This window comes from Poecile atricapillus (genome assembly GCF_030490865.1).
Source record: "Poecile atricapillus isolate bPoeAtr1 chromosome 36 unlocalized genomic scaffold, bPoeAtr1.hap1 SUPER_36_unloc_7, whole genome shotgun sequence".
NCBI classification, from domain to species: domain Eukaryota; kingdom Metazoa; phylum Chordata; class Aves; order Passeriformes; family Paridae; genus Poecile; species Poecile atricapillus.
Genome location: NW_026708997.1, coordinates 107,708 through 131,955, shown reverse-complemented (window position 1 = coordinate 131,955; position 24,248 = coordinate 107,708). Strand labels below are relative to the sequence as shown.

Here is a 24,248-nt window from a genome sequence, read left to right as displayed (position 1 = left end):
TGGGGGTCCCTGGGGGTCCCTGGGGGTCTCTGGGGTCGGGGGTCTCTGGGGGTCTCTGGGGGCCTCTGGGGGTCCTGAGGGTCTCTGGGGTCTCTGGGGGTCTCTGGGGTCGGGGGTCCCTGGGGGTCCCTGGGGGTCTTTGGGGGTGTCTGGGGGTCTCTGGTGGGGTTGGGGGTCCCTGAGGAATGAAGGGGGAGGGGTCGCTGAGGGGGTTTCGCGGGAGGGGGAGGGGGGGAGGGGGTGGGGGGCTCCCCTGGGGGGTCCTGGACGCCCCCTGGGGTTAATGTGGGGAGGGGTCCCCAAGTGGGGGGTCCTGGGTTTGGGGGGGGGGTGGTCTCAGGGTGGGGTCAGAGGTCAGGGGTGTCGGGGGGGGGGCGGGGGGGGGTCCTGGGGTCATCGCGGGGGGGTCCCCGAGAGGGGGAGATCCTGGGGGGGGTCCTGGATGTCCGGGGGTACCTGGGGTTAATTGGGGGGGGTCTCCGGGGGTGGGGGTCCCCAGGGGTGGGGGGGTCCGTGGATTTGGGGTGGGGGTCCCCAGGGGTGGGGGGGTCCGTGGATTTGGGGTGGGGGTCCCCAGGGGTGGGGGGGGTCCGTGGATTTGGGGTGGGGGTCCCCAGGGGTGGGGGGGTCCGTGGATTTGGAGGGGGTCTCCAGGGGTGGGGGGTCCCTCAGGGTCGGGGGTCTCCTGGACACACCAGCGACCCCAAAAGGGGCGGGGGTCCCGCGGGGAGTGGGTGACCCCTCCCCTCCCCTCCCCCCCCCCCCGTAGGATCCACCCCACCTGGATGGGGGGGGGAGGGGTGCGGGGGTGGCCCCCGTTTTTTTGGGGGGGAGGGGGGAGGTGTGACCTGTCGGGAACCCCCGGGGGTCGCGGGGGGGAGGGGAGGGGTCGCGGGGGGGAGGGGAGGGGTCGCGGGGGGGGGGGAGGGGCCGGGAAAGCGGCTTAGGCACGCGCTGAGCCGCTTACGCTAATTATAGCGCGGGCCCTTTAAGAGCGAGGGGGGGGCGGGGTTAATCCGGGGTGGGCGGGGGGAGGGGCGTGGTCACATCCACGTGCGGGCGAGAGGGACCCCTCCCCCCACCCCAGAGACCACCCCAGATCCCCCCAAATGTCACAGGAGGGACCCCCCAACCCCCCCCAGACCCCCCAAATGTCACAGGAGGGACCCCAGACCCCCCCAAATGTCACACAAGGGACCCCCCAAAATCCCCAAATGTTACAGGAGGGACCCCCCAACCCCCCCAGACCCCCCAAATGTCACAGGAGGGACCCCCCAAAATCCCCAAATGTCACAGGAGGGACCCCCAGACCCCCCCAAATGTCACAGGAGGGACCCCCAGACCCCCCAAATGTCACAGGAGGGACCCCCAGACCCCCCCAAATGTCACACGAGGGACCCCCAGACCCCCCCAAATGTCACACAAGGGACCCCCCAAGATCCCCAAATGTCACAGGAGGGACCCCCCAACCCCCCCAGACCCCCCAAATGTCACAGGAGGGACCCCCAGACCCCCCAAATGTCACACGAGGGACCCCTCCCCACCCCAGAGCCCACCCTGACACCCCCCAAAATCCCCAAATGTCACAGGAGGGACCCCCAGACCCCCAAATGTCACAGGAGGGACCCCCAGACCCCCCCAAATGTCACACGAGGGACCCCCAGACCCCCCCAAGTGTCACACGAGGGACCCCCAAATGTCACAGGAGGGACCCCCCAACCCCCCCAGACCCCCCAAATGTCACAGGAGGGACCCCCAGACCCCCCCAAATGTCACACGAGGGACCCCCCAAAATCCCCAAATGTCACACGAGGGACCCCTCCCCACCCCAGAGCCCCCCAAATGTCACACAAGGGACCCCCAGACCCCCCCAAATGTCACAGGAGGGACCCCCAGACCCCCCCAAATGTCACACAACGGACCCCCAGCCCCCCCAGAATGTCCCACCAGTGCCCCCCAGTCCCTCCCCTGGTCCCACTGGTCCCCCCCTCCCCTTTTCCAGCCCCCTCCAGGCGTCCCACGCCCCCTCCCCCCCCCGGCAGCCATGGACATCGGGGGTCTGGAGACGGTGGTGGCCAACTCGGCCTACGTGTCGGCCCGCGGCGGCCCCGGCGGGGGCGGCAAGGACCGGCGCTCCAAGGCGCGGCTCCGCCTGCCCCACATCTCCCAGTGCGAGGCCCTGCGCGCCCAACTGGGCGGCACCGCCGGCACCCAAAACGGGGGTCCCGGAGCCCCCAACGGCGCCCCGCCCGGCCACACCCAAGATGGCGGCCAGGACACGTCGTTCCGGTGGCAGTGCGTGGATCAGCCCATCGGGAAGCTGCTCTTCCGGAGGTTCCTGGAGGGAGCGCCGGAATTCGCCGCGGCCGGGGCGTTGTGGTCGGAGATCGAGGCCTTCGAGCAGTGCGAGGACGCGGAGAGGGAGGCGTCGGCCAAGCGGCTGCGGAGCCGGTTCTTCACGCCGGGAGGGTCCGAGCACTGCGGGTTCCTCAGCGCCGCCGCCACCGCCCCGCCAGCAGGTGAGGGGTGGCGTGGGGGGCTGACAAAATGGCGGATGGGGCGTTGGCGGGGCTGATACGGTGCCAAAATGGCGGATGTAGCACCCAACATGGTGGGTGTGGTGCCAATATGGCGGATGTGGCACCGATTGGGGTGACACGGCGCCAATATGGCGGCTGTGATGTCAACATGGCTACCACGGCACCAATATGGTGGACATGACACCAATATGGCCGACATGACACCAATATGGTGGTCATGGCACCAACATGGTGGACATGAGACCAATATGGCCGACATGACACCAATATGGCCGACATGACACCAATATGGCGGACATGACACCAATATGGCCGACTGACACCAACATGGCGGACATGACACCAATATGGCCGACATGACACCAATATGGTGGTCATGGCACCAATATGGTGGTCATGGCACCAACATGGCGGACATGAGATCTCAACATGGCCGACATGGTACCAATATGGTGGACACAGCACCAACATGGTGGACACGACACCAATATGGTGGACATGACACCTCATTGGTAGCCATGACATCAACATGGTGGCCACAATGATGTTGGCAGCCATGACACCCCAATGGTGGCCATGACACCCCAACTGCAGCCATGACACCCCAACCACAGCCATGACACCCCAATGGTGGCCATGACACCCCAACCACGGCCACGACACCCCAACACCGCCTGTGCCGATCTCGGCGGCCGTGACACCCCAACGGTGGCCATGATGGTATTGGCCACCATGACACCCCAACGGTGGCCACGACACCCCAACACCGCCTGTGCCGATCTCGGCAGCCATGACACCCCAACTGCAGCCATGACACCCCAACGGTGGCCATGATGGCATTGGCCACCATGACACCCCAACGGTGGCCATGACGATGTTGGTGGCCATGATATGCTGATGGTGGCCATGACACCCCAACCACGGCCATGACACCCCAATGGTGGCCATGACACCCCAACCATGGCCATGACAACCCAACCACGGCCATGACACCCCAATGGTGGCCATGACACCCCAATGGTGGCCATGACACACCAATGGCAGCCATGACAACCCAACCACGGCCATGACACCCCAACTGCAGCCATGACACCCCAACGGTGGCCATGATCATGTTGGCCACCATGACACCCCCTACAGTGGCCATGATGGCATTGGCCACCATGACACCCCAATGGTGGCCATGACGATGTTGGCGGCCATGATATGCTGATGGTGGCCATGACACCCCAACCACGGCCATGACACCCCAATGGTGACCATGACACCCCAATGGCAGCCATGACACCCCAACCACGGCCATGACACCCCAACGGTGACCATGACGATGTTGGTGGCCATGATATGCTGATGGTGGCCATGACACCCCAACCACGGCCATGACACCCCAACAATGTCTGTGATGATCTCAGCGGCCATGACACCCCAACCACGGCCATGACACCCCAGCTGTGGCCATGACACCCCAACGGTGGCCATGATGGTATTGGCCACCATGACACCCCAACTGTGGCCACGACACCCCAACACCGCCTGTGCCGATCTCGGCGGCCGTGACACCCCCGTAACCGTCCCCCGCCGCCCCTCAGGTTCCGCGACGCCGGGCGACGCCTTCGCGCAGGCGCGGCGGGAGCTGCTGGCACACCTGGAGGCGGCGGCGTGGGCGCCGTACCGCGCCTCGCCCGAGTTCAGCCGCTTCGTGCAGTTCAAGTGGCTGGAGGGCCAGGCCGTCAACGCCGACGCCTTCGCCGAGTTCCGCGTGCTGGGCAAGGGCGGCTTCGGCGAGGTCTGCGCCTGCCAGCGCCGCGCCACCGGCAAGATGTACGCCAACAAACGCCTCAACAAGAAACGCCTCAAGAAGCGCAAGGGATACGAGGTGGGGGCCGCCGGCTGTCCCCAGGGGGGTCCCTCTGTCCCCTCAAATGTCCCTCTGTCCCCAAATCTGTCCCTTTGTCCCCTCAAATGTCCCTCTGTCCCCTCAAATGTCCCTCTGTCCTCAAATCCTGTCCCTCTGTCCTCAGATATGTCCCTCTGTCCCTAAACTTGTCCCTCTGTCCCCAAACCTGTCCCTCTGTCCCCAAATCTGTCCCTCTGTCCTCAAACCTGTCCCTCTGTCCCCAAACCTGTCCCTCTGTCTCCTCAAATGTCCCTCTGTCCTCAAATCTGTTCCTCTGTCCCCAAATCTGTCCCTCTGTCCCCTTGGATGTCTGTCCCCACATCTGTTCCTCTGTCCCCAGATCAGTCCCTCTGTCCCCAAACCTGTCCCTTCGTCCCCTAAACCTGTCCCTCTGTCCCCAAACCTGTCCCTCTGTCCCCAAACCTGTCCCTCTGTCCTCAAATTCACCCCTTGGTCCCCTCAGTGGTGCCTCTGACCCCGGCAAGTCCCCTTGGATGTCCCTCTGTCCCCAAATCAGTCTCTCTGTCCCCAAACCTGTCCCTCTGTCCCCTCAAATGGCCCTCTGTCCCCAAATCAGTCCCTCTGTCCCCAAACCTGTCCCTCTGTCCCCTCAAATGTCCCTCTGTCCCCTCAGCGGTGCCTCGGTGCCCACGGGGGTGCCTCTGTCCCCTCAAATGTCCCTCTGTCCCCAAATCTGTCCCTCTGTCCTCAAATATGTCCCTCTGTCCCCAAATCTGTCCCTCTGTCCTCAAATATGTCCCTCTGTCCCCTCAAATGTCCCTCTGTCCCCAAATCTGTCCCTCTGTCCCCAAATATGTCCCTCTGTCCTCAAACCTGTCCCTCTGTCCCCAAATCCATCCCTCTGTCCCCAGACCTGTTCCTCTGTCCCCACATCTGTCCCTCTGTCCCCTCAGATGTCCCTTGGTCCCCACGTCCCTCGGCGTGTGCCACCTGCGTGTCCTTGGCATGTCCCGGTCCCTGTCCCCCCTCTCTACACTCCGTGTCCATGGTGGTGCCATCCCGTGTCCTGATGTGTCCCTGTCCCTGCTCCTGTCCCTGTCCCTGTCCCTGTCCCTGTCCCTGTCCCTGTCCCTGTCCCTGTCCCTGTCCCTGTCCCTGTCTTTGTCCCTGTCCCCCTGTCCCCGTCCATGTTGGTGCCATCCCATGTCCCTGACGTGTCCCCGCCATGTTCCCACAGTGTCCCTGTCCCTGTCCCTGTCCCTGTCCCTGGTGGTGCCATCCTATGTCCTGATGTGTCCCTGGTGTGTCCCTGTCCCTGTCCCTGTCCCTGTCCCTGTCCCTGTCTCTGTCCCTGTCCCTGTCCCTGTCCACAGTGGTGCCATCCGACATCCCTGACGTGTCCCTGTCTTTGTCCCTGTCCCCCTGTCCCTGTCGGTGCCATCCCACGTCCCCGCCATGTCCTTGTCGTGTCCCCGCCGTGTCCCCGCCGTGTCCCTGTCCCTGTCCCTGTCCCTGTCCCTGTCCACGGTGGTGCCGTCCCACATCCCTGACGTGTCTGTCTTTGTCTCTGTCCCCCGTCCCTGTCCCTGTCGGTGCCATCCCACGTCCCCGCCGTGTCCTTGTCGTGTCCCCGCCGTGTCCCCGCCGTGTCCCCGTCCGGCGCAGGCGGCGCTGGTGGAGAAGCGGATCCTGGCGCGCGTCCACAGCCGCTTCATCGTGTCCCTGGCCTGCGCCTTCCAGACCAAGACCGACCTCTGCCTCGTCATGACCATCATGAACGGCGGCGACCTGCGGTACGCGGCCTGCGGTGGCCTTGGGGACACACTGGGGTGGCCTTGGGGTGGCCTTGGGGTGATCTTGGTGTGGCCTTGGTGTGACCCTGGTGTCCCCTTGGTGTGACCTCTGTGTGACCCTGGTGTCCCCTTGGTGTGACCTCTGTGTGACCCTGGTGTGACCCTGGTGTGGCCTTGACATGCTTCTGGTGTCACCTTAGTGTGACTCTGGTGTGGCTTTGGTGTCCCCTTGGTGTGACCCTGGTGTCCCCTTGGTGTGACCCTGGTGTCCCCTTGGTGGGACCTCTGTGACCCTGGTGTGACCTTGACCTGCTTTAGTGTCACCTTGGTGTGGCCTCTGTGTGACCCTGGTGTGACCCTGGTGTGGCCTTGGTGTCCCCTTGGTGGAACCCTGGTGGGATCTTGGCATGGCTTTGGATTGACCTTGGTGTGATCTTGGTGTGACCTTGATGTGGCCTTGGTGTGACCCTGGTGTGACCCTGGTGTGACCCTGGCATGACCCTGCTGTGACCCTGGTGTGACCCTGGTATGGCTTTGGTGTCCCCTTGGAGTGACCCTGGTGTCCCCTTGGTTTGACCTCTGTTTGACCTCTGTGTGACCCTGGAGTCCCCTTGGTGTGACCCTGGTGTGGCCTTGGTGTGACCCTGGTGTGACCCTGGTATCCCCCTGGTGTCCCCTTGGTGTGACCCTGGTGTGACCCTGGTGTCCTCTTGGTTTGATCTCTGTGTGACCCTGGAGTCCCCTTGGTGTGACCCTGGTGTGGCCTTGGTGTGACCTTGGTGTGACCCTGGTGTCCCCTTGGTTTGATCTCTGTGTGACCCTGGTGTGACCTTGATATGGCTTTAGTGTCCCCTTGGCGTGGCCCCTTGGTGTGACCTCTGTGTGACCCTGGTGTCCCCTTGGTGTGACCACTGTGTGACCCTGGTGTGACCTCTGTGTGACCTCTGTGTGACCTTGGTGTGACCCTGGTGTCCCCTGGTTGTGACCCTGGTGTCCCTTTGGTGTGACCGCTGTGTGACCTCTGTGTGACCTCTGTGTGACCCTGCTGTGACCTCTGTGTGACCTTGGTGTCACCTCTGTGTGACCCTGCTGTGACCTCAGCGCGTTTCTCCTGTCACCGCGTCCAGCCCGGCCTTGCCGTGTGTCACACGTGACGGGGACAAAGGGGACACGGGCAGTGCTGGGGTCTCCGTGTCACACCCTCAGGGGCTGGCGTGTCCCCGTGTCCTCGGTGTGTCCCCAGCGTCTCTCCAGGGCCTGTGGCATCCTCAGTGTCCCCAGAACGTCCCCACAGCCACCGCGCCGGTGGCACACGCTGATTGTGTCCTGGCCGTGTCCCTGCTGTGTCCACCACAACGTCCCCAGTGTCCCCAAATGTCCTTAAATGTCCCCAAATGTCCCAAATGTCCCCAATGTCCCAAATGTCCCCAAATGTCCTTAAATGTCCCCAATGTCCCAAATGTCCCCAATGTCCCAAATGTCCCCTCAATGTCCCTGATGTCCCCAGATGTCCCCGATGTCCCCTCAATGTCCCAAATATCCCCAAATGTCCCCATGTCCCCAATGTCCCCGATGTCCCTGATGTCCCCAAATGTCCCCGATGTCCCCTCAATGTCCCCAATGTCCCAAATGTCCCCGATGTCCCCAATGTCCCCAATGTCCTCGATGTCCCCCAATGTCCCCAAATGTCCCCAAATGTCCCAAATGTCCTCGATGTCCCCAATGTCCCCAATGTCCCCTCAATGTCCTCAATGTCCCCATTGCCCCCTCAGTGTCCCCAATGTCTCCTCGATGTCCCCAATGTCCCCCGATGTCCCCAATGTCTCCAGGTACCACATCTACAACATGGACGAGCAGAACCTGGGGTTTGCAGAGCCGTGAGCGCTGGTGTCCCCAGGGTGTCCCTGTGGTGTCCCCAGGGTGTCCCTGTGGTGTCCCCAGGGTGTCACTGTGGTGTCCCCTCAATGTCCCCCGATGTCCCCTGATGTCCCCAGGTACCACATCTACAACGTGGACGAGGAGAACCCCGGCTTCGCCGAGCCGCGGGCGGTTTTCTACACGGCGCAGATCCTGCTGGGGCTGGAGCACCTCCACCAGCACCGCATCGTCTACCGCGACCTCAAACCCGAGAACGTCCTGCTGGACGATGCCGGTGACAGCTGGGGGACACTGGGGACATTGGGGATGTTGGGGACATTGGGGACATTGGGGACATTGGGGACACTGGGGACATTGGGGACATTGGGGACATTGGGGACATTGGGGACGTTGGGGATGTTGGGGACATTGGGGATGTTGGAGATGTTGGAGATGTTGGAGATGTTGGGGACATCGGGGACATTGGGGACATTGGGGACATTGGGGACACTGGGGACATTGGGGACATTGGGGACATTGGGGACATTGGGGACACTGGGGACATTGGGGACATTGGGGACATTGGGGACATTGGGGACACTGGGGACATTGGGGACATTGGGGACATTGGGGACATTGGGGACACTGGGGACATTGGGGACATCAGGGACATCAGGTCCTGCTGGGGCTGGAGCACCTCCACCAGCACCGCATCGTCTACCGCGACCTCAAACCCGAGAACGTCCTGCTGGACGACGCCGGTGACAGCTGGGGGACACTGGGGACATCGGGGACATTGGGGACATTGGGGACACCGGGGACATTGGGGACATTGGGGACATCGGGGACATTGGGGACAGTGGGGACATCGGGGACATTGGGGACATTGGGGACATTGGGGACATTGGGGACATTGGGGACATCGGGGACATTGGGGACATTGGGGACATTGGGGACATTGGGGACGTTGGGAACACTGGGGACATTGGGGACATTGGGGGACATTGGGGATGTTGGGGACATTGGGGACATTGGGGACATTGGGGACATCAGGTCCTGCTGGGGCTGGAGCACCTCCACCAGCACCGCATCGTCTACCGCGACCTCAAACCCGAGAACGTCCTGCTGGATGATGCCGGTGACAGCTGGGGGACATTGGGGACATTGGGGACATTGGGGACACTGGGGACACTGGGGACATTGGGGTCATTGGGGTCATTGGGGACATTGGGGACATTGGGGATGTTGGGGACATTGGGGACATTGGGGACATTGGGGACATTGGGGACATCGGGGACATTGGGGACACTGGGGACATTGGGGACATTGGGGACGTTGGGGATGTTGGGGACATTGGGGACATTGGGGACATTGGGGACATCGGGGACATTGGGGACATTGGGGATGTTGGGGACATTGGGGACATTGGGGGGACGTCAGGACATTGGGGGGACATTGAGGACTTTGGGATATTGGAGACATTGGGGACATTGGGACGTTTGGGACATTGGTGATGTGGGAAACAAAGGGGACATGGGGATGTTGGTCAACGGTGGTCACTGATGGTCACTGGTGGTCACCGATGGTCACTGATGGTCACTGATGGTCACTGGTGGTCACTGGTGGTCACCAATGGTCACTGGAGGTCACTGATGGTCACCGGTGGTCACTGATGGTCACCAATGGTCACTGATGGTCACTGGTGGTCACTGGTGGTCACCAATGGTCACTGGTGGTCACTGATGGTCACTCATGGTTGTGTCCCTGCTGTCCAGGTCACGTCCGTCTGTCCGACATGGGCTTGGCCGTGGAGCTCAAGGACGGAGAGAGCAAAACCCGCGGCTACGCCGGGACCCCAGGTGGGGACAGGGGACACTGGGGACACCAGGAGGGGACACCAGGAGGGGACAGGGGACACTGGGGACACCAGGAGGGGACACTGGGGACACTGGGGACACTGGGGACACCAGGAGGGGACACTGGTGGGGTCCCTTGGGTGTAATGAGGACATGGGAAGCCCCACCAATGGCCCAAGTCCCCCCCACCAGATTCCAGTGTCCCCTCTGGTCCCCTCTGGTCCCCTGTCCTCCCCCCGTGTCCCCTCTGGTCCCCCGTGTCCCCTCATTGTCCCCCCAGGTCACCCCAACGTCACGCGCGTCCCCCCGAGTCACCCGACCCCCATCACCTGGGCACCCCCTGGAGATCCCACGGGGCTCTCCAATGTCACCTGTCCTCTCCATGTCCCCTCCCTGGTGTCACCTGTCCTCTCCACGTCCCCTCCCCAATGTCACCTGTCCTCTCCACCTCCCCTCCCCGGTGTCACCTGTCCCCTCCACGTCCCCCTCCCTGGTGTCACCTGTCCCCTCCCCAATGTCACCTGTCCTCTCCACGTCCCGTCCCCGGTGTCACCTGTCCTCTCCATGTCCCCTCCCCGGTGTCACCTGTCCCCTCCCCGGTGTCACCTGTCCTCTCCACGTCCCCTCCCCGGTGTCACCTGTCCCCTCCCCGGTGTCACCTGTCCTCTCCACGTCCCCTCCCCGGTGTCACCTGTCCCCTCCACGTCCCCTCCCTGGTGTCACCTGTCCTCTCCACGTCCCCTCCCTGGTGTCACCTGTCCCCTCCCCGGTGTCACCTGTCCCCTCCACGTCCCCTCCCCGGTGTCACCTGTCCCCTCCACGTCCCCTCCCTGGTGTCACCTGTCCTCTCCACGTCCCCTCCCTGGTGTCACCTGTCCTCTCCCCGGTGTCACCTGTCCCCGTCCCCCCCCACCATGTCCCCATGTCCCCGCAGGGTTCATGGCCCCCGAGCTGCTCAAGAACGAGGACTACGATTGGTCGGTCGATTACTTCACGCTGGGGGTGACGGTCTACGAGATGCTGGAGGCCAAGGGCCCCTTCCGCCGGCGGGGGGAGAAGGTGACCCCCACCCCCAGAACCCCCCAGAACCCCCAGAAACCACAGGAACCCCCAGGAACCCACCAGGAACCCTCAGGAACCCCCAGGAACCCCCAGAACCCCCCAGAACCCCCAGAAACCACAGGAACCCCTCACGAACCCTCAGGAACCCCCCCAGAAACCCTCAGGAACCCACCAGGAACCCCCGGGAACCCTCAGGAACCCCCCAGGAACCCCCAGGAACCCCCAGGAACCCCCCAGGAACCCCCGGGAACCCTCAGGAACCCCCAGGAACCCTCAGGAACCCACCAGGAACCCTCAGGAACCCACCAGGAACCCACCAGGAACCCCCAGGAACCCCCTAGGAACCCTCAGGAACCCACCAGGAACCACAGGAACCCCCAGGAACCCACCAGGAACCCACCAGGAACCACAGGAACCCCCCAGGAACCTTCAGGAACCCCCAGGAACCCCCAGGAACCACAGGAACCTCCCAGGAACCCACCAGGAACCCCCCGGAACCCACCAGGAACCCTCAGGAACCCTCAGGAACCCACCAGGAACCACAGGAACCCCCCAGGAACCCCCAGGAACCCCCAGGAACCCCAAGGAACATCTGAGGGCTCTCAAAAACCTCCCAAGAACCTCACATGAACCACCAGGAACTCCCCAAAATTCATCTCAGGGTTCCCAGAAATGTCCCAGGACCCTCAGAACCCCCAAGAACCTCCAAGAAACCCTCCAGGAGCTTCAGAAACTCCAAGAACCTCCAAGAAACCCTCCAGGAGCTTCAGAAACTCCCAAGAACCTCCAAGAAACCCTCCAGGAGCTTCAGAAACACCAAGATTTCCAATAAACCCTCCAAAAATCTCCTCAGGTCCCTCAGAACCCCCCAAGAACCTCCAAGAGCTTCAGAAACCCCCATGAACCTCCAAGAAACCCCCCCAGGTCCCTCAGAACCTCCCAAGAACCTCCAAGAGCTTCAGAAACCCCCAAGAACCTCCAATCCCCCCCCAGGTCCCTCAGAACCTCCCAAGAACCTCCAAGAGCTTCAGAAACCCCCAAGAACCTCCAAGAACACCCTCAGGTCCCTCAGAACCTCCCAAGAACCTCCAAAAACTCCCCAGGTCCCTCAGAACCTCCCAAGAACCTCCAAGAACCCCCTCAGGTCCCTCAGAACCTCCCAAGAACCTCCAAGAACCCCCCAGGTCCCTCAGAACCTCCCAAGAACCTCCAAGAACACCCTCAGGTCCCTCAGAACCTCCCAAGAACCTCTGAGAAACCCCCCCAGGTCCCTCAGAACCTCCCAAGAACCTCCAAACCCCCCCCAGGTCCCTCAGAACCTCCCAAGAACCTCCAAACCCCCCCCCAGGTCCCTCAGAACCTCCCAAGAACCTCCAAAAACTCCTCAGGTCCCTCAGAACCTCCCAAGAACCTCCAAGAACCTCCTCAGGTCCCTCAGAACCTCCCAAGAACCTCCAAGAACACCCTCAGGTCCCTCAGAACCTCCCAAGAACCTCCAAAAAACTCCTCAGGTCCCTTAGAACCTCCCAAGAACCTCCAAGAGCTTCAGAAACCCCCAAGACAAGAACACCCTCAGGTCCCTCAGAACCTCCCAAGAACCTCCAAGAACACCCTCAGGTCCCTCAGAACCTCCCAAGAACCTCCAAAACTCTCCCCACGTTCCTCAGAAGCTCCCAAGAACCTCTGAGAAACCCCCCAGGACCTCCAGGACACCCCCAGCACCTCCAAGAAACGGGACCCCCCCAGGAGCACCCCCCGTTTGTGCCGCAGGTGGAGAACAAGGAGGTGACGCGGCGCATCCTGAACGACCCCGTGACCTACTCGGAGAAGTTCAGCGCCGCCGCGCGCGAGGCCTGCGAGGGGCTCCTGGCCAAGGACCCCCAGGCCCGCCTGGGCTTCCGGGACAACGACTGCGGCCAGCTCAAGGCCCACCCCTTCTTCAAGAGCATCAACTGGGGGCGTCTCGAGGCCGGTAACGACCGCGGTGGGGTGGGGAGGGGTCTCCAGGGGGGTCTCCAGGGGGTGGTGATGGAGGTGGGGCTTGGTGGAGAGTTGGGTGGTCAAGAGTTGGGGTCTCCAGTGGACGTTGGGAGCTCATGGTGGGGTCTCCATTGAGAGTTGAGTGGTCAAGAGTTGGGGTCTCCAGTGGGGTCTGGGGTCTCCAGTGGACGTTGGGTGATCATGGTTGGGTGGTCGTCTCCAGTGGGACGTTGGGTGGTCAGGAGTTGGGGTCTCCATTGAGAGTTGGGGTCTCCAGTGGGGTTTGGGGTCTCCATTGAGAGTTGGGGTCTCCAGGGGGGTCAAGGGTGGAGAAATGGGGTCTCCAGGGGGTGGTGATGGAGGTGGGGCTTGGTGGAGAGTTGGGTGGTCAGGAGTTGGGGTCTCCATTGGGGTCTGGGGTCTCCAGTGGGGTCTGGGGTCTCCAGTGGACATTGGGTGCTCCTGGTGGGGTCTCCATTGAGCAGTGGGTGGTCAAGGGTTGGGGTCTCCAATGGGTTTCAGGGTCTCCAGTGGATGTTGGGTGCTCATGGTGGGGTCTCCATTGAGAGTTGGGGTCTCCAGGGGGGTCTGGGGTCTCCAATGGACGTTGGGCGCTTGTGGTGGGGTCTCCATTGAGAGTTGAGTGGTCAAGAGTTGAGGTCTCCAATGGGGTCTGGGGTCTCCAGTGGGGTCTGGGGTCTCCAGTGGGCGTTGGGTGCTCATGGTGGGGTCTCCATTGTAGAGTGGTCAGGAGTTGGGGTCTCCATTGAGAGTTGGGGTCTCCAGTGGGGTCTGGGGTCTCCAGTGGGGTTTGGGGTCTCCAGTGGACGTTGGGAGCTCCTGGTGGGGTCTCCAATGGGTTTTGGGGTCTCCATTGGGGTCTGGGGTCTCCAGTGGGGTTTGGGGTCTCCAGTGGGCGTTGGGTGCTCATGGTGGGGTCTCCATTGAGAGTTGGGGTCTCCAGTGGGGTCTGGGGTCTCCAGTGGACGTTGGGTGCTCATGGTGGGGTCTCCATTGAGCAGTGGGTGGTCAGGAGTTGGGGTCTCCATTGAGAGTTGGGGTCTCCAGGGGGGTTGGGGGTGGAGAAATGGGGGTCTCCAGGGGGTGGTGATTGAGGTGGGGCTTGGTGGAGAGTTGGGTGGTCAAGAGTTGGGGTCTCCATTGAGAGTTGGGGGTCTCCAGTGGGGTCTGGGGTCTCCATTGAGAGTTGGGGTCTCCAGGGGGGTCTCCAGGGGGTGGAGAAATGGGGTCTCCAGGGGGTGGTGATGGAGGTGGGGCTTGGTGGAGAGTTGGGTGGTCAGGAGTTGGGGTCTCCATTGAGAGTTGGGGTCTCCAGTGGGGTCTGGGGTCTCCAGTGGACGTTGGGAGCTCATGGTGGGGTCTCCATTGAGTGTTGAGTGGTCAAGAGTTGGGGTCTCCAGTGGGTTTTGGGGTCTCCAGTGGGTTTTGGGGTCTCCAATGGGGTCTGGGGTCTCCAGTGGACGTTGGGTGCTCATGGTGGGGTCTCCATTGAGAGTTGGGGTCTCCAGTGGGGTCTGGGGTCTCCAGGGGGGTCGGGGGTGGAGAAATGGGGTCTCCAGGTCATGGTGGTGATGGAGGTGGGGCTTGGTAGAGAGTTGGGTGGTCAAGAGTTGGGGTCTCCAATGGGGTCGGGGGTCTCCAGTGGATGTTGGGTGCTCATGGTGGGGTCTCCAGTGGGGTTTGGGGTCTCCAGTGGACGTTGGGCGCTCATGGTGGGGTCTCCATTGAGAGTTGGGGTCTCCAGGGGGGTCAAGGGTGAGAAATGGGGTCTCCAGGGGGTGGTGATGGAGGTCACTCTTGGTGGAGAGTTGGGTGGTCAGGAGTTGGGGTCTCCAGTGGGGTCTGGGGTCTCCATTGGGGTCTGGGGTCTCCACTGAGAGTTGGGGTCTCCAGTGGACGTTGGGCGCTCGTGGTGGGGTCTCCATTGAGCATTGGGTGGTCAAGGGTTGGGGGTCTCCAATGGGTTTCAGGGTCTCCAGTGGATGTTGGGTGCTCATGGTGGGGTCTCCATTGAGTGTTGAGTGGTCAAGGGTTGGGGTCTCCATTGAGAGTTGGGGTCTCCAATGGGTTTTGGGGTCTCCAGTGGGGTCTGGGGTCTCCAGGGGGGTCGGGGGTGGAGAAATGGGGTCTCCAGGTCATGGTGGTGATGGAGGTGGGGCTTGGTGGAGAGTTGGGTGGTCAAGAGTTGGGGGTCTCCATTGAGAGTTGGGGTCTCCAGTGGGGTCTGGGGTCTCCAATGAGTTTTGGGGTCTCCAGTGGATGTTGGGTGCTCATGGTGGGGTCTCCATTGTGAGTTGGGGTCTCCAGTGGGGTCTGGGGTCTCCATTGAGAGTTGGGGTCTCCAGGGGGGGTCTCCAGGGGGTGGAGAAATGGGGTCTCCAGGTCATGGTGGTGGTGGAGGTGGGGCTTGGTGGAGAGTTGGGTGGTCAAGAGTTGGGGTCTCCAGTGGGGTCTGGGGTCTCCAATGGGGTTTGGGGTCTCCAGTGGACGTTGGGTGCTCCTGGTGGGGTCTCCATTGTAGAGTGGTCAGGAGTTGGGGTCTCCAATGCGGTCTGGGGGTCTCCAGTGCGGTCTGGGGTCTCCAGTGCGGTCTGGGGTCTCCAGTGGGGTCTGGGGTCTCCAGTGGGGTCTGGGGTCTCCAGTGGACGTTGGGCGCTCATGGTGGGATCTCCATTGTGAGTTGGGGTCTCCATTGGGTTTTGAGGTCTCCAAGAGATGTCAGAGGACCATAAATGGAGTGTTGGGGGAGATTTTGGGTTTCCAGAAGTTACCTGAGATATCGGGGTGCTCCTGAGGGTGCTCCTGGGAGGTTCCTGAGATATTGGGGTGCCCCTGATGGGTTTCCAGAAGTTACCTGAGATATCGGGGTGCTCCTGGGAGGTTCCTGGGTGGTTCCTGAGATATTGGGGTGCTCCCCTGGGGGCTCCAGAAGTTACCTGAGATATCGGGGTGCTCCTGAGGGTGCTCCTGGGAGGTTCCTGACATACCGGGGTGTTCCTGGAAGGTTCCTGGGAGATTCCTGAGAGGTTCCTGGGAGGTTCCTGAGATATTGGGGTGCTCCTGAGAGGTTCCTGGGAGGTTCCTGAGATATTGGGGCATTCCTGGGAGGTTCCTGGGAGGTTCCTGAGATATGGGGGTGTTCCTGGGAGGTTCCTGGGAGGTTCCTGAGATACCAGGGTGCTCCTCAGGGTGCTCCTGGGAGGTTCCTGAGATATTGGGGTGCTCCTGAGAGGTTCCTGGGAGGTTCCTGAGATATTGGGGCATTCCTGGGAGGTTCCTGGGAGGTTCCTGAGATATGGGGGTGTTCCTGGGAGGTTCCTGGGAGGTTCCTGAGATACCAGGGTGCTCCTCAGGGTGCTCCTGGGAGGTTCCTGAGATATTGGGGTGCCCCTGATGGGTTTCCAGAAGTTACCTGAGATACTGGGGTGCTCCTGGGAGGTTCCTGGGAGGTTCCTGAGATACTGGGGTGCTCCTGAGGGTGTTCCTGGGAGGTTCCTGAGATATTGGGGTGCTCCTGAGAGGTTCCTGGGAGGTTCCTGAGATATTGGGGTGCCCCTGATGGGTTTCCAGAAGTTACCTGAGATATTGGGGTGCTCCTGAAAGGTTCCTGGGAGGTTCCTGAGATACTGGGGTGCTCCTGAGAGGTTCCTGGGAGGTTCCTGAGATATTGGGGTGCTCCTGGGAGGTTCCTGAGATACTGGGGTGCTCCTGAGAGGTTCCTGGGAGGTTCCTGAGATACCAGGGTGCTCCTGGGAGGTTCCTGGGAGGTTCCTGAGATATTGGGGTGCCCCTGATGGGTTTCCAGAAGTTACCTGAGATACCGGGGTGCTCCTGGGAGGTTCCTTCACCATCAAGAGGGCTTCACACCACCACCCCCCCAAAACAATAACCATGGGAGGGGTCTCCTCTGTCCCACCCCCCCAGGCCTGGTGCCCCCCCCGTTCGTGCCGGACCCCCGGCGCGTCTACGCCAAGGACCTGGGGGACGTGGGGGCCTTCTCCACGGTGAAGGGCGTGGAGCTGGACGCGGGGGACGCGGCGCTGTGCGACGCCTTCGCCTCGGGGACCGTCCCCATCCCCTGGCAGGAGGAGCTGATCGAGACCGGGGTCTTCGAGGAGCTCAACGTTTGGGGGGCCCCGGGGACGCTGCCCCCCGACCTGGACCCCAGCGCGGCGGGGGGGGCCGGGGGGGGCAAGTCCTCCACGTGTCACCTGCTGTGAGCGGGGCTGGGGGACACCCCCCAAAGTTTGGGGGGGTGGGAAATGGGTGGGGGGGACATCTTGAGGGGGGTTGGATGGGGGGGGTGAAAGTGGGGGACCCCCCCCGTCTTCTTCTCCTTCATGGTCCTGGGGGGGGGGGGGTGGAATTGGAGCCCAAAATTGGGGGACCCCCCCCCGTCTGTGGGGGACCTGGAATTGGGGACCACCCCCCCATGGGGGACACCTGGAATTTGGGGTCCAAAATTGGGGGACCCCCTGTCCCCGTGGGAGACCTGGAATTTGGACCCAAAATTTGGGGACCCCCCCCCCCGTGAGACACTTGGGATTGGGGACCCCCCCAAATGGGGGAGACCTGGAATTGGGGTCCAGAATTTGGGGACCCCCCCCCCCCCCCCGTGGGAGATCTGGATTTGGGGACCCCCCGTCCCTGTGGGGGACCAGGAATTGGGGACCCCCCCCCACAAAAGCCCCCCCCCCAAAACCGGACCCCCGGGGGGGTCCCCAAATTTACCTCAGGTCCCCTCCCCCCCTCCCCCCCACTCAGGGACGCATTTTGGGGACCCCCCAAAAAATGGGGGGGACCCCTCCCCCACCCCCCAAAAAATGGGGGTTCTCCCCTCCCCTCCCCCCCCCTTGGTGTACAATAAATCGTGGTTGTTGCTGCTCCGTGGGGGGGTCTGGATTTGGGGACCCCCGATGTCCCCCCAATGTCCCCAAATGTCCCCAATGTCCTTTCAATGTTCCCAATGTCCCCCCCATGTCCCCAATGTCCCCAATTGTCCCGATGTCCTTTCAATGTCCCCAATGTCCCCCCAATGTCCCCAATGTCCCCAAATGTCCCCACTGTCCCCATTTCAGTGTCCCCCCGATTTCCCCGATGTCCCCCCCAATGTCCCCTTTGCCCTCTGTGACCCCACCATGTCCCCCCACTGTCCCCCATGCCACCCCCCTCCCCATGTCCCCAATTGTCCCCCGATGTCCTTTCAATGTCCTCTCAATGCCCCAAATGTCCCCAAATGTCCCCAGATGTCCCCAAATGTCCCCAGATGTCCCCAGATGTCCCCAGATGTCCCCCCATGTCCCCTCACCCTCAGTGTCCCCCCATGTCCCTCCTGTCCCCCCATGTCCCTGTGTCCCCAATGTCCCCAAATGTCCCCAAATGTCCCCAAATGTCCCCGTATCCAACGTGTCCCCCTCATGTCCAACAGGTCCCCCCATCCCAAATGTTCCCCAATGTCCCCCAGTGTCCCCAATGTCCCCAAACCCCCCAATGTCACCAATGTCCCCCCAATGTCCCCAATGTCCCCAATGTCCCCCCAATGTCCCCAATGTCCCCAATCCCCCCAATGTCTCCAACCCCCCCAATGTCCCCAATGTCCCCCCAATGTCCCCAATGTCCCCAATGTCCCCAATGTCCCCAACGCCCCTCCGATGTCCCCAATGTCCCCCCCAATGTCCCCAGTGTCCCAAATCCCCCCAATCTCCCCAATGTCCCCAACCCCCCCAATGTCCCCAATGTCCCCAACCCTCCCAATGTCCCCAATGTCCCCCAATGTCCCCAACCCCCCCCCCGATGTCCCCAAGGCCAGCTCAGCTCTACGGTGTTTATTGGCGTCTCTAACACTCACTGATGCAGATAAATAGTGGACATTTGTCACCGCCGCCACCCCCCCGCCTTGGGGACACCCCCGGGGACCCCCCCGGGGACCCCTCCCCCACCACCGGGACCCCTCCCCGCGGGGGCCACCCCGGGAGGGGGAGGGGCACCGTGGGGACACGCGGGGGGAGGGGGTGTGGGGACATCCAGGGGGGACAACCCCAGGGCCACCCCCAGGGCCACCCCCCTGGGGACACCCCCTTGGGGACACCCTTGGGGACACCCCCTTGGGGACACCCATGGGGTCACCCCCAGGGCCACCCCCTTGGGGCCACCCCCTTGGGGGACACCGTTGGGACACCCATGGGGACACCCCCAGGGCCACCCCCTTGGGGACACCTCAGTGGGGACATCCATGGGGACACCCCCTTGGGGACACCCCCAGGGCCACCCCCCCTTGGTGACATCCATGGGGACATCAGTGGGGTCACCCTTGGGGACACCCATGGGGTCACCCCCAGGGTCACCCCCTTGGTGACACCCCCAGGGCCACCCCATTGGTGACATCCATGGGAACATCAATGGGGTCACCCCCTTGGGGACACTCCCAGGGTCACCTCCCTTGGGGACACCCCCTTGGTGACATCCATGGGGACACCCCCTTGGGGACACCCCTTTGGGGACACCCCAGTGTCACCCCCTTGGGGACACCCATGGGGACATCCATGGGGACACCCAATTGGGGACACCCCTTTGGGGACACCCCATTGGGGACACCCCCTTGGGGACACCCATGGGGACACCCCCAGGGCCACCTCCCTTGGTGACATCCATGGGGACATCAGTGGGGTCACCCCCTTGGGGACACTCCCAGGGTCACCTCCCTTGGGGGACACCCCCTTGGTGACATCCATGGGGACACCCAATTGGGGACACCCCCTTGGGGACACCCCTTTGGGGACACCCCCAGGGTCACCCCCTTGGTGACATCCATGGGACATCAATGGGGACACTCCCAGGGCCACCCCAGGGCCACCCCCTTGGGGACACCCCCCTTGGGGACATCCATGGGTGACATCCACGGGGACATCAATGGGGACACTCCCAGGGCCACCCCAGGGTCACCCCTTAGGGGACACCCCTTTGGGGACACCCCTTTGGGGACACCCCTTTTTTTGGGGGACACCCCTTTTTTTGGGGGACACCCCTTTTTTTGGGGGACACCGCCACCCAATGACGTCACCACCGAGGCCACCCCACCGGGATCCCCTTTCGGGGTCACCCCCGTGTCCCCTCCCCCGCTGTCCCCAAGGTCCCCTCCCCCTCCCCCTCCCCGTTTTTTTGTCACTTTTCCCCATTTCCCGTCCTTTTTTTGCCTTTTTTGTTTGGTTTTCCCCTAAAGTGCGGTCGGGGGGGGGAGGGGACATTGGGGGAGGGGACATTGGGGGAGGGGACACTGGGGGAGGGGACATTGGGGGAGGGGACATTGGGGGAGGGGACATTGGGGGGAGGGGACAATGGGGGAGGGGACATTGGGGGGAGGGGACAATGGGGGAGGGGACAATGGGGGGGAGGGGACACTGGGGGAGGGGACACTGGGGGAGGGGACAATGGGGGGGAGGGGACATTGGGGGAGGGGACAATGGGGGAGGGGACACTGGGGGTGGGGGAGGTGACACTGGGGGGGCAGGGGGCGGTGACCCTGGGGGTGGGGGAGGGGCGGTGACCCCGGGGGGCGGGGGTTGGTGACACGGTGGGGGGAGGGGCGGTGACCCTGGGGGGGGGGTTGGTGACACGGTGGGGGGAGGGGCGGTGACCCTGGGGGGGGGTTGGTGACACGGTGGGGGGAGGGGCGGTGACCCTGGGGGGGGTGGGGGGAGGGGCGGTGACCCTGGGGGGGGGAGGGGTCGGCGCGTGTGGGGTGGGGGAGGGGCGGGGGGGGGGGGTCAGTCAGTAGCAAACGCGGCCACGAAAGTGCAAAAGGGGGGGAGGGGCCGCGGGGGGGGGGAGGGGAGGGGAGGGGGAGGGGCCTTGCACGCGGGGCCGTGAGCGAGGGGGGCGGGGCTGGCACGAGGATCTGGGGCCTTGCACGAGGATTTGCTCACTTGAATGTGGAGTTTGCACAAGGATCGGGCCTTGCACGAGGATAATCCTTACACAAGGATTGGGTCTTGCACGAGGATTTGAGCCTTGCACGAGGATCACGCCTTGCACGAGGATTTGCTCTCTTGAACATGGAATTTGCACAATGATTTGGGCCTTGCACGAGGACAATCCTTGCACGAGGATTTGCTCACTTGAATGTGGAATTTGCACGAGGATTTCGGTCTTGCACAAGGAACATCCCTCCATTAAAACCATCCTTGCACGAGGATTTGGGCCTTGCACGAGGATTTGCTCACCAGAATGTGGAGTTTGCACAAGTATTGGGCCTTGCACGAGGATAATCCTTACACAAGGATCGAGCCTTGCACGAGGATTTGGGCTCCCTGCTCGTGCCAGGCCAGCCCCGGGACTGAGTGTGAGCGTGAGCGTGAGTGTGAGCGTGAGTGTGAGCAGGGCTGGGGGCTCGCACGGGGCCGTGCACACTCGTGTGAGGCACAGGGAGGGGTCAGGGGCGTGCAAGGGGGGTTTGCACAAGGATCGGCCCCAGCGCCGCGCGGGGCCGGCGTGCAAGGGCTGGGCTTTGCACAGGGATGGGCCTTGCACACTCATGAGGGCACGGGGACAGGCCTTGCACACTCGTGAGGGCACAGGGACGTTCTTGCACACTCACTATTGCACAAGGATGGCCCTTACACACTCATGAGTGTACTGGGATGTTCTTGCACACTCGTGCGTGTACTGGGACACTCTTGCACACTCATGAGTGCACAGGGACGTTCTTGCACACTCGTGAGGACATGGGGATGCTCTGACACGCTCATTATTGCACAAGTATGTTCTTGCACACTCACTATTGCACAAGGACGGGCCTTGCACACTCATGAGCATACTGGGACACTCTTGCACACTCATGAGGGCACAGGGACGCTCTTGCACACTCATGAGTGTACTGGGACACTCTTGCACACTCGTGAGTGCACGGGGATGCTCTGACACGCTCATTATTGCACAAGGATGTTCTTGCACACTCATGAGGGACGCTCTTGCCCACTCACTATTGCACGGGGACAGGCCTTGCACACTCATGAGGGCACAGGGACGCTCTTGCAAACTCGCTCTTGCACAATGACGACCCTTACACACTCATGAGTGTACTGGGATGTTCTTGCACGCTCATGAGGACACGGGGACGTTCTTGCACACTCGCTATTGCACAAGGATGGGCCTTGCACACTCATGAGCGCACTGGGACGTTCTTGCACACTCGTGAGGACACAGGGATGCTCTTGCACACTCGTGAGTGTACTGGGACACTCTTGCACACTCATGAGTGCACTGGGACGTTCTTGCACACTCATGAGCGTACTGGGACACTCTTGCACACTCGTGAGTGCACTGGGACGTTCTTGCACACTCATGAGGGCACGGGGATGCTCTTGCACACTCCCTATTCCACAAGGACGGGCCTTGCACACTCATGAGTGCACGGGGACGCTCTTGCACACTTCCTATTCCACAAGGACGGGCCTTGCACACTCATGAGCGCACTGGGACGTTCTTGCACACTCCCTATTCCACAAGGACGGCCCTTGCACACTCGCAGCCGCCAAGGGACGTTCTCCTCACACGGGAGCCCTCTTTGCACGCTCAGCGCCGCGCCAGGAACCTCCCTTTGCACGAGGATGGCCCTTGCACACCCAGGATTGCACAGGGACCCGTTTGCACGCCCACAATGGCACCAGGAGCCATTTCCACGCTCGGAATTGCACAAGACGCCCCTTGCACACTCAGAACGGCTGGAGGACGGTCCTTTGCACACTCACCACTGTTTGAGAGTCCTTTGCACGCTCGGAATTGCACGAGGATCCCCCTTTGCACACTCACCCAGGCATGAAGACCCCTTTGCACACTCAGAATTGCACGAGACGCCCCTTGCACACTCACAACTGCTCAAGGATGGTCCTTTGCACACTCAGAATTGCGAAGGATCCCCCTTTGCACACTCAGAATTGCACAAGGATCCCCCTTTGCACACTCACAACTGCATGAGGAGCATTCTCTTTGCACGAGACGCCCCTTGCACACTCACAGCTGCTGGAGGAGGGTCCTTGCACGCTCAGAATTGCACAAGGACCCCTTTGCACACTCACCCACACATGAAGATCCGTTTGCACGCTCAGAATTGCACAAGATGTCCCTTGCACACTCACAACTGCTCAAGGACGGTCCTTTGCACACTCACAACTGCTCAAGGACGGTCCTTTGCACACTCACCCACGCACAAGGAACCCTTTGCATGCTTGCAATTGCACAAGGAACCCCCTTTTGCACACTCACAGCTGCTGGAGGAGGGTCCTTGCACACTCAGAATTGCACAAGACACCCCTTGCACACTCACAGCTGCTCAAGGAGGGTCCTTTGCACACTCAGAATTGCACAAGGACCCCCTTTGCACGCTCACAACTGCACGAGGATCCCCCTTTGCACACTCGGAATTGCACGAGACGCCCCTTGCACACTCACAACTGCTCAAGGAGAGCCCTTTGCACGCTCAGAATTGCACGAGGACCCCTTTGCACACTCACCCACACACGAGGACCCCTTTGCACACTCAGAATTGCACAAGGACCCCTTTGCACACTCACCCACACACAAGGACCCCCTTTGCACGCTCAGAATTGCACGAGGCCCCTCCCTCGCACGCTCACAGCGGTGCCAGGCCCCCCCCCGCCCCTTGCACGCCCCCGTTGCACACTTGCCCCTCCCCCCCCGCGCTGGAATGTCGCTGCGATGCCGATAAGGTGCCGAAGGGGGGTGGGGGAGGGGAAATCGGGATTTGGGGGATTTTTGGGGGGGCCCCGGGATAGTGGGGGGGGCCCCGACTCTGGGGGACGAGGGGGAGGGGTCCCTGCAGTGGGGGAGGGGCCCCTTTGGGGGTGCAAAACGCTGCGGGGGGGGGGAGGGGCGGGCCCCGAATATTTCGGGGGGGGGGGGGTGGGGCGCTCTGGAGTGGGGGAGGGGCTGCTTGGGGGGGGTGCCCTGTATTGGGGGGGGGTCTTCGCTGTTTTGGGGGGGTCCCTGTGCTCGGGGGGGGGTTCCCCCCCCAGTTTGGGGTGACTGGAAGCCCCCCCCGCCACCTCCCAGTATCCCCAGTGCCCCCCCCCCAGTCTCATACTGGTCCCTGTGCCCCTCCCCCAAAACTTCTGGGGGGGTCTTCCCATCAGCGGTGCCCCCCCCTCAAATCCTACGGGGGGGGGTCCCCATTTCCTACGGGAACACCCCCCCCCCAAGTTATTGGGGACCCCCAAAATCTCTGGGGGCCCCCCCAAATCTTCAATGGGGTCCATAAAGCTCTGTC

The 24,248-nt window shown here is 62.4% G+C and overlaps 2 protein-coding genes across 2 annotated transcripts; both read left to right on the top strand.

Annotated features, from left to right (window-relative positions):
* Positions 1-2,044: 2,044 nt before the first annotated feature.
* GRK1 (G protein-coupled receptor kinase 1) lies at positions 2,045-17,187 on the top strand. The gene is made up of 9 exons (XM_058828552.1): positions 2,045-2,519; positions 4,130-4,416; positions 6,064-6,191; positions 8,186-8,343; positions 9,824-9,907; positions 10,839-10,963; positions 12,737-12,924; positions 13,060-13,070; positions 16,892-17,187. Exons 1-9 carry the CDS (start codon positions 2,045-2,047, stop codon positions 17,185-17,187), a joined length of 1,752 nt encoding a protein of 583 aa, XP_058684535.1.
* A 5,588-nt stretch (positions 17,188-22,775) lies between these two features.
* On the top strand, positions 22,776-23,757 carry LOC131574153 (uncharacterized). The gene is made up of 2 exons (XM_058828553.1): positions 22,776-22,899; positions 22,932-23,757. Exons 1-2 carry the CDS (start codon positions 22,781-22,783, stop codon positions 23,755-23,757), a joined length of 945 nt encoding a protein of 314 aa, XP_058684536.1. The 5' UTR covers positions 22,776-22,780.
* The last annotated feature ends 491 nt before the right edge of the window (positions 23,758-24,248 follow it).

Bases quoted from the DNA above. Each gene is read 5' to 3' on its own strand.
- GRK1 (XM_058828552.1), top strand. From the start codon at position 2,045: ATGGACATCGGGGGTCTGGAGACGGTGGTGGCCAACTCGGCCTACGTG. The intron at 2,520-4,129 runs GTGAGGGGTGGC...GCCGCCCCTCAG, and splicing joins CGCCACCGCCCCGCCAGCAG to GTTCCGCGACGCCGGGCGAC. The intron at 8,344-9,823 runs GTGACAGCTGGG...CCTGCTGTCCAG, and splicing joins CGTCCTGCTGGACGATGCCG to GTCACGTCCGTCTGTCCGAC.
- LOC131574153 (XM_058828553.1), top strand. From the start codon at position 22,781: ATGAAGACCCCTTTGCACACTCAGAATTGCACGAGACGCCCCTTGCAC. The intron at 22,900-22,931 runs TTGCACAAGGAT...GCACACTCACAA, and splicing joins CCCCCTTTGCACACTCAGAA to CTGCATGAGGAGCATTCTCT.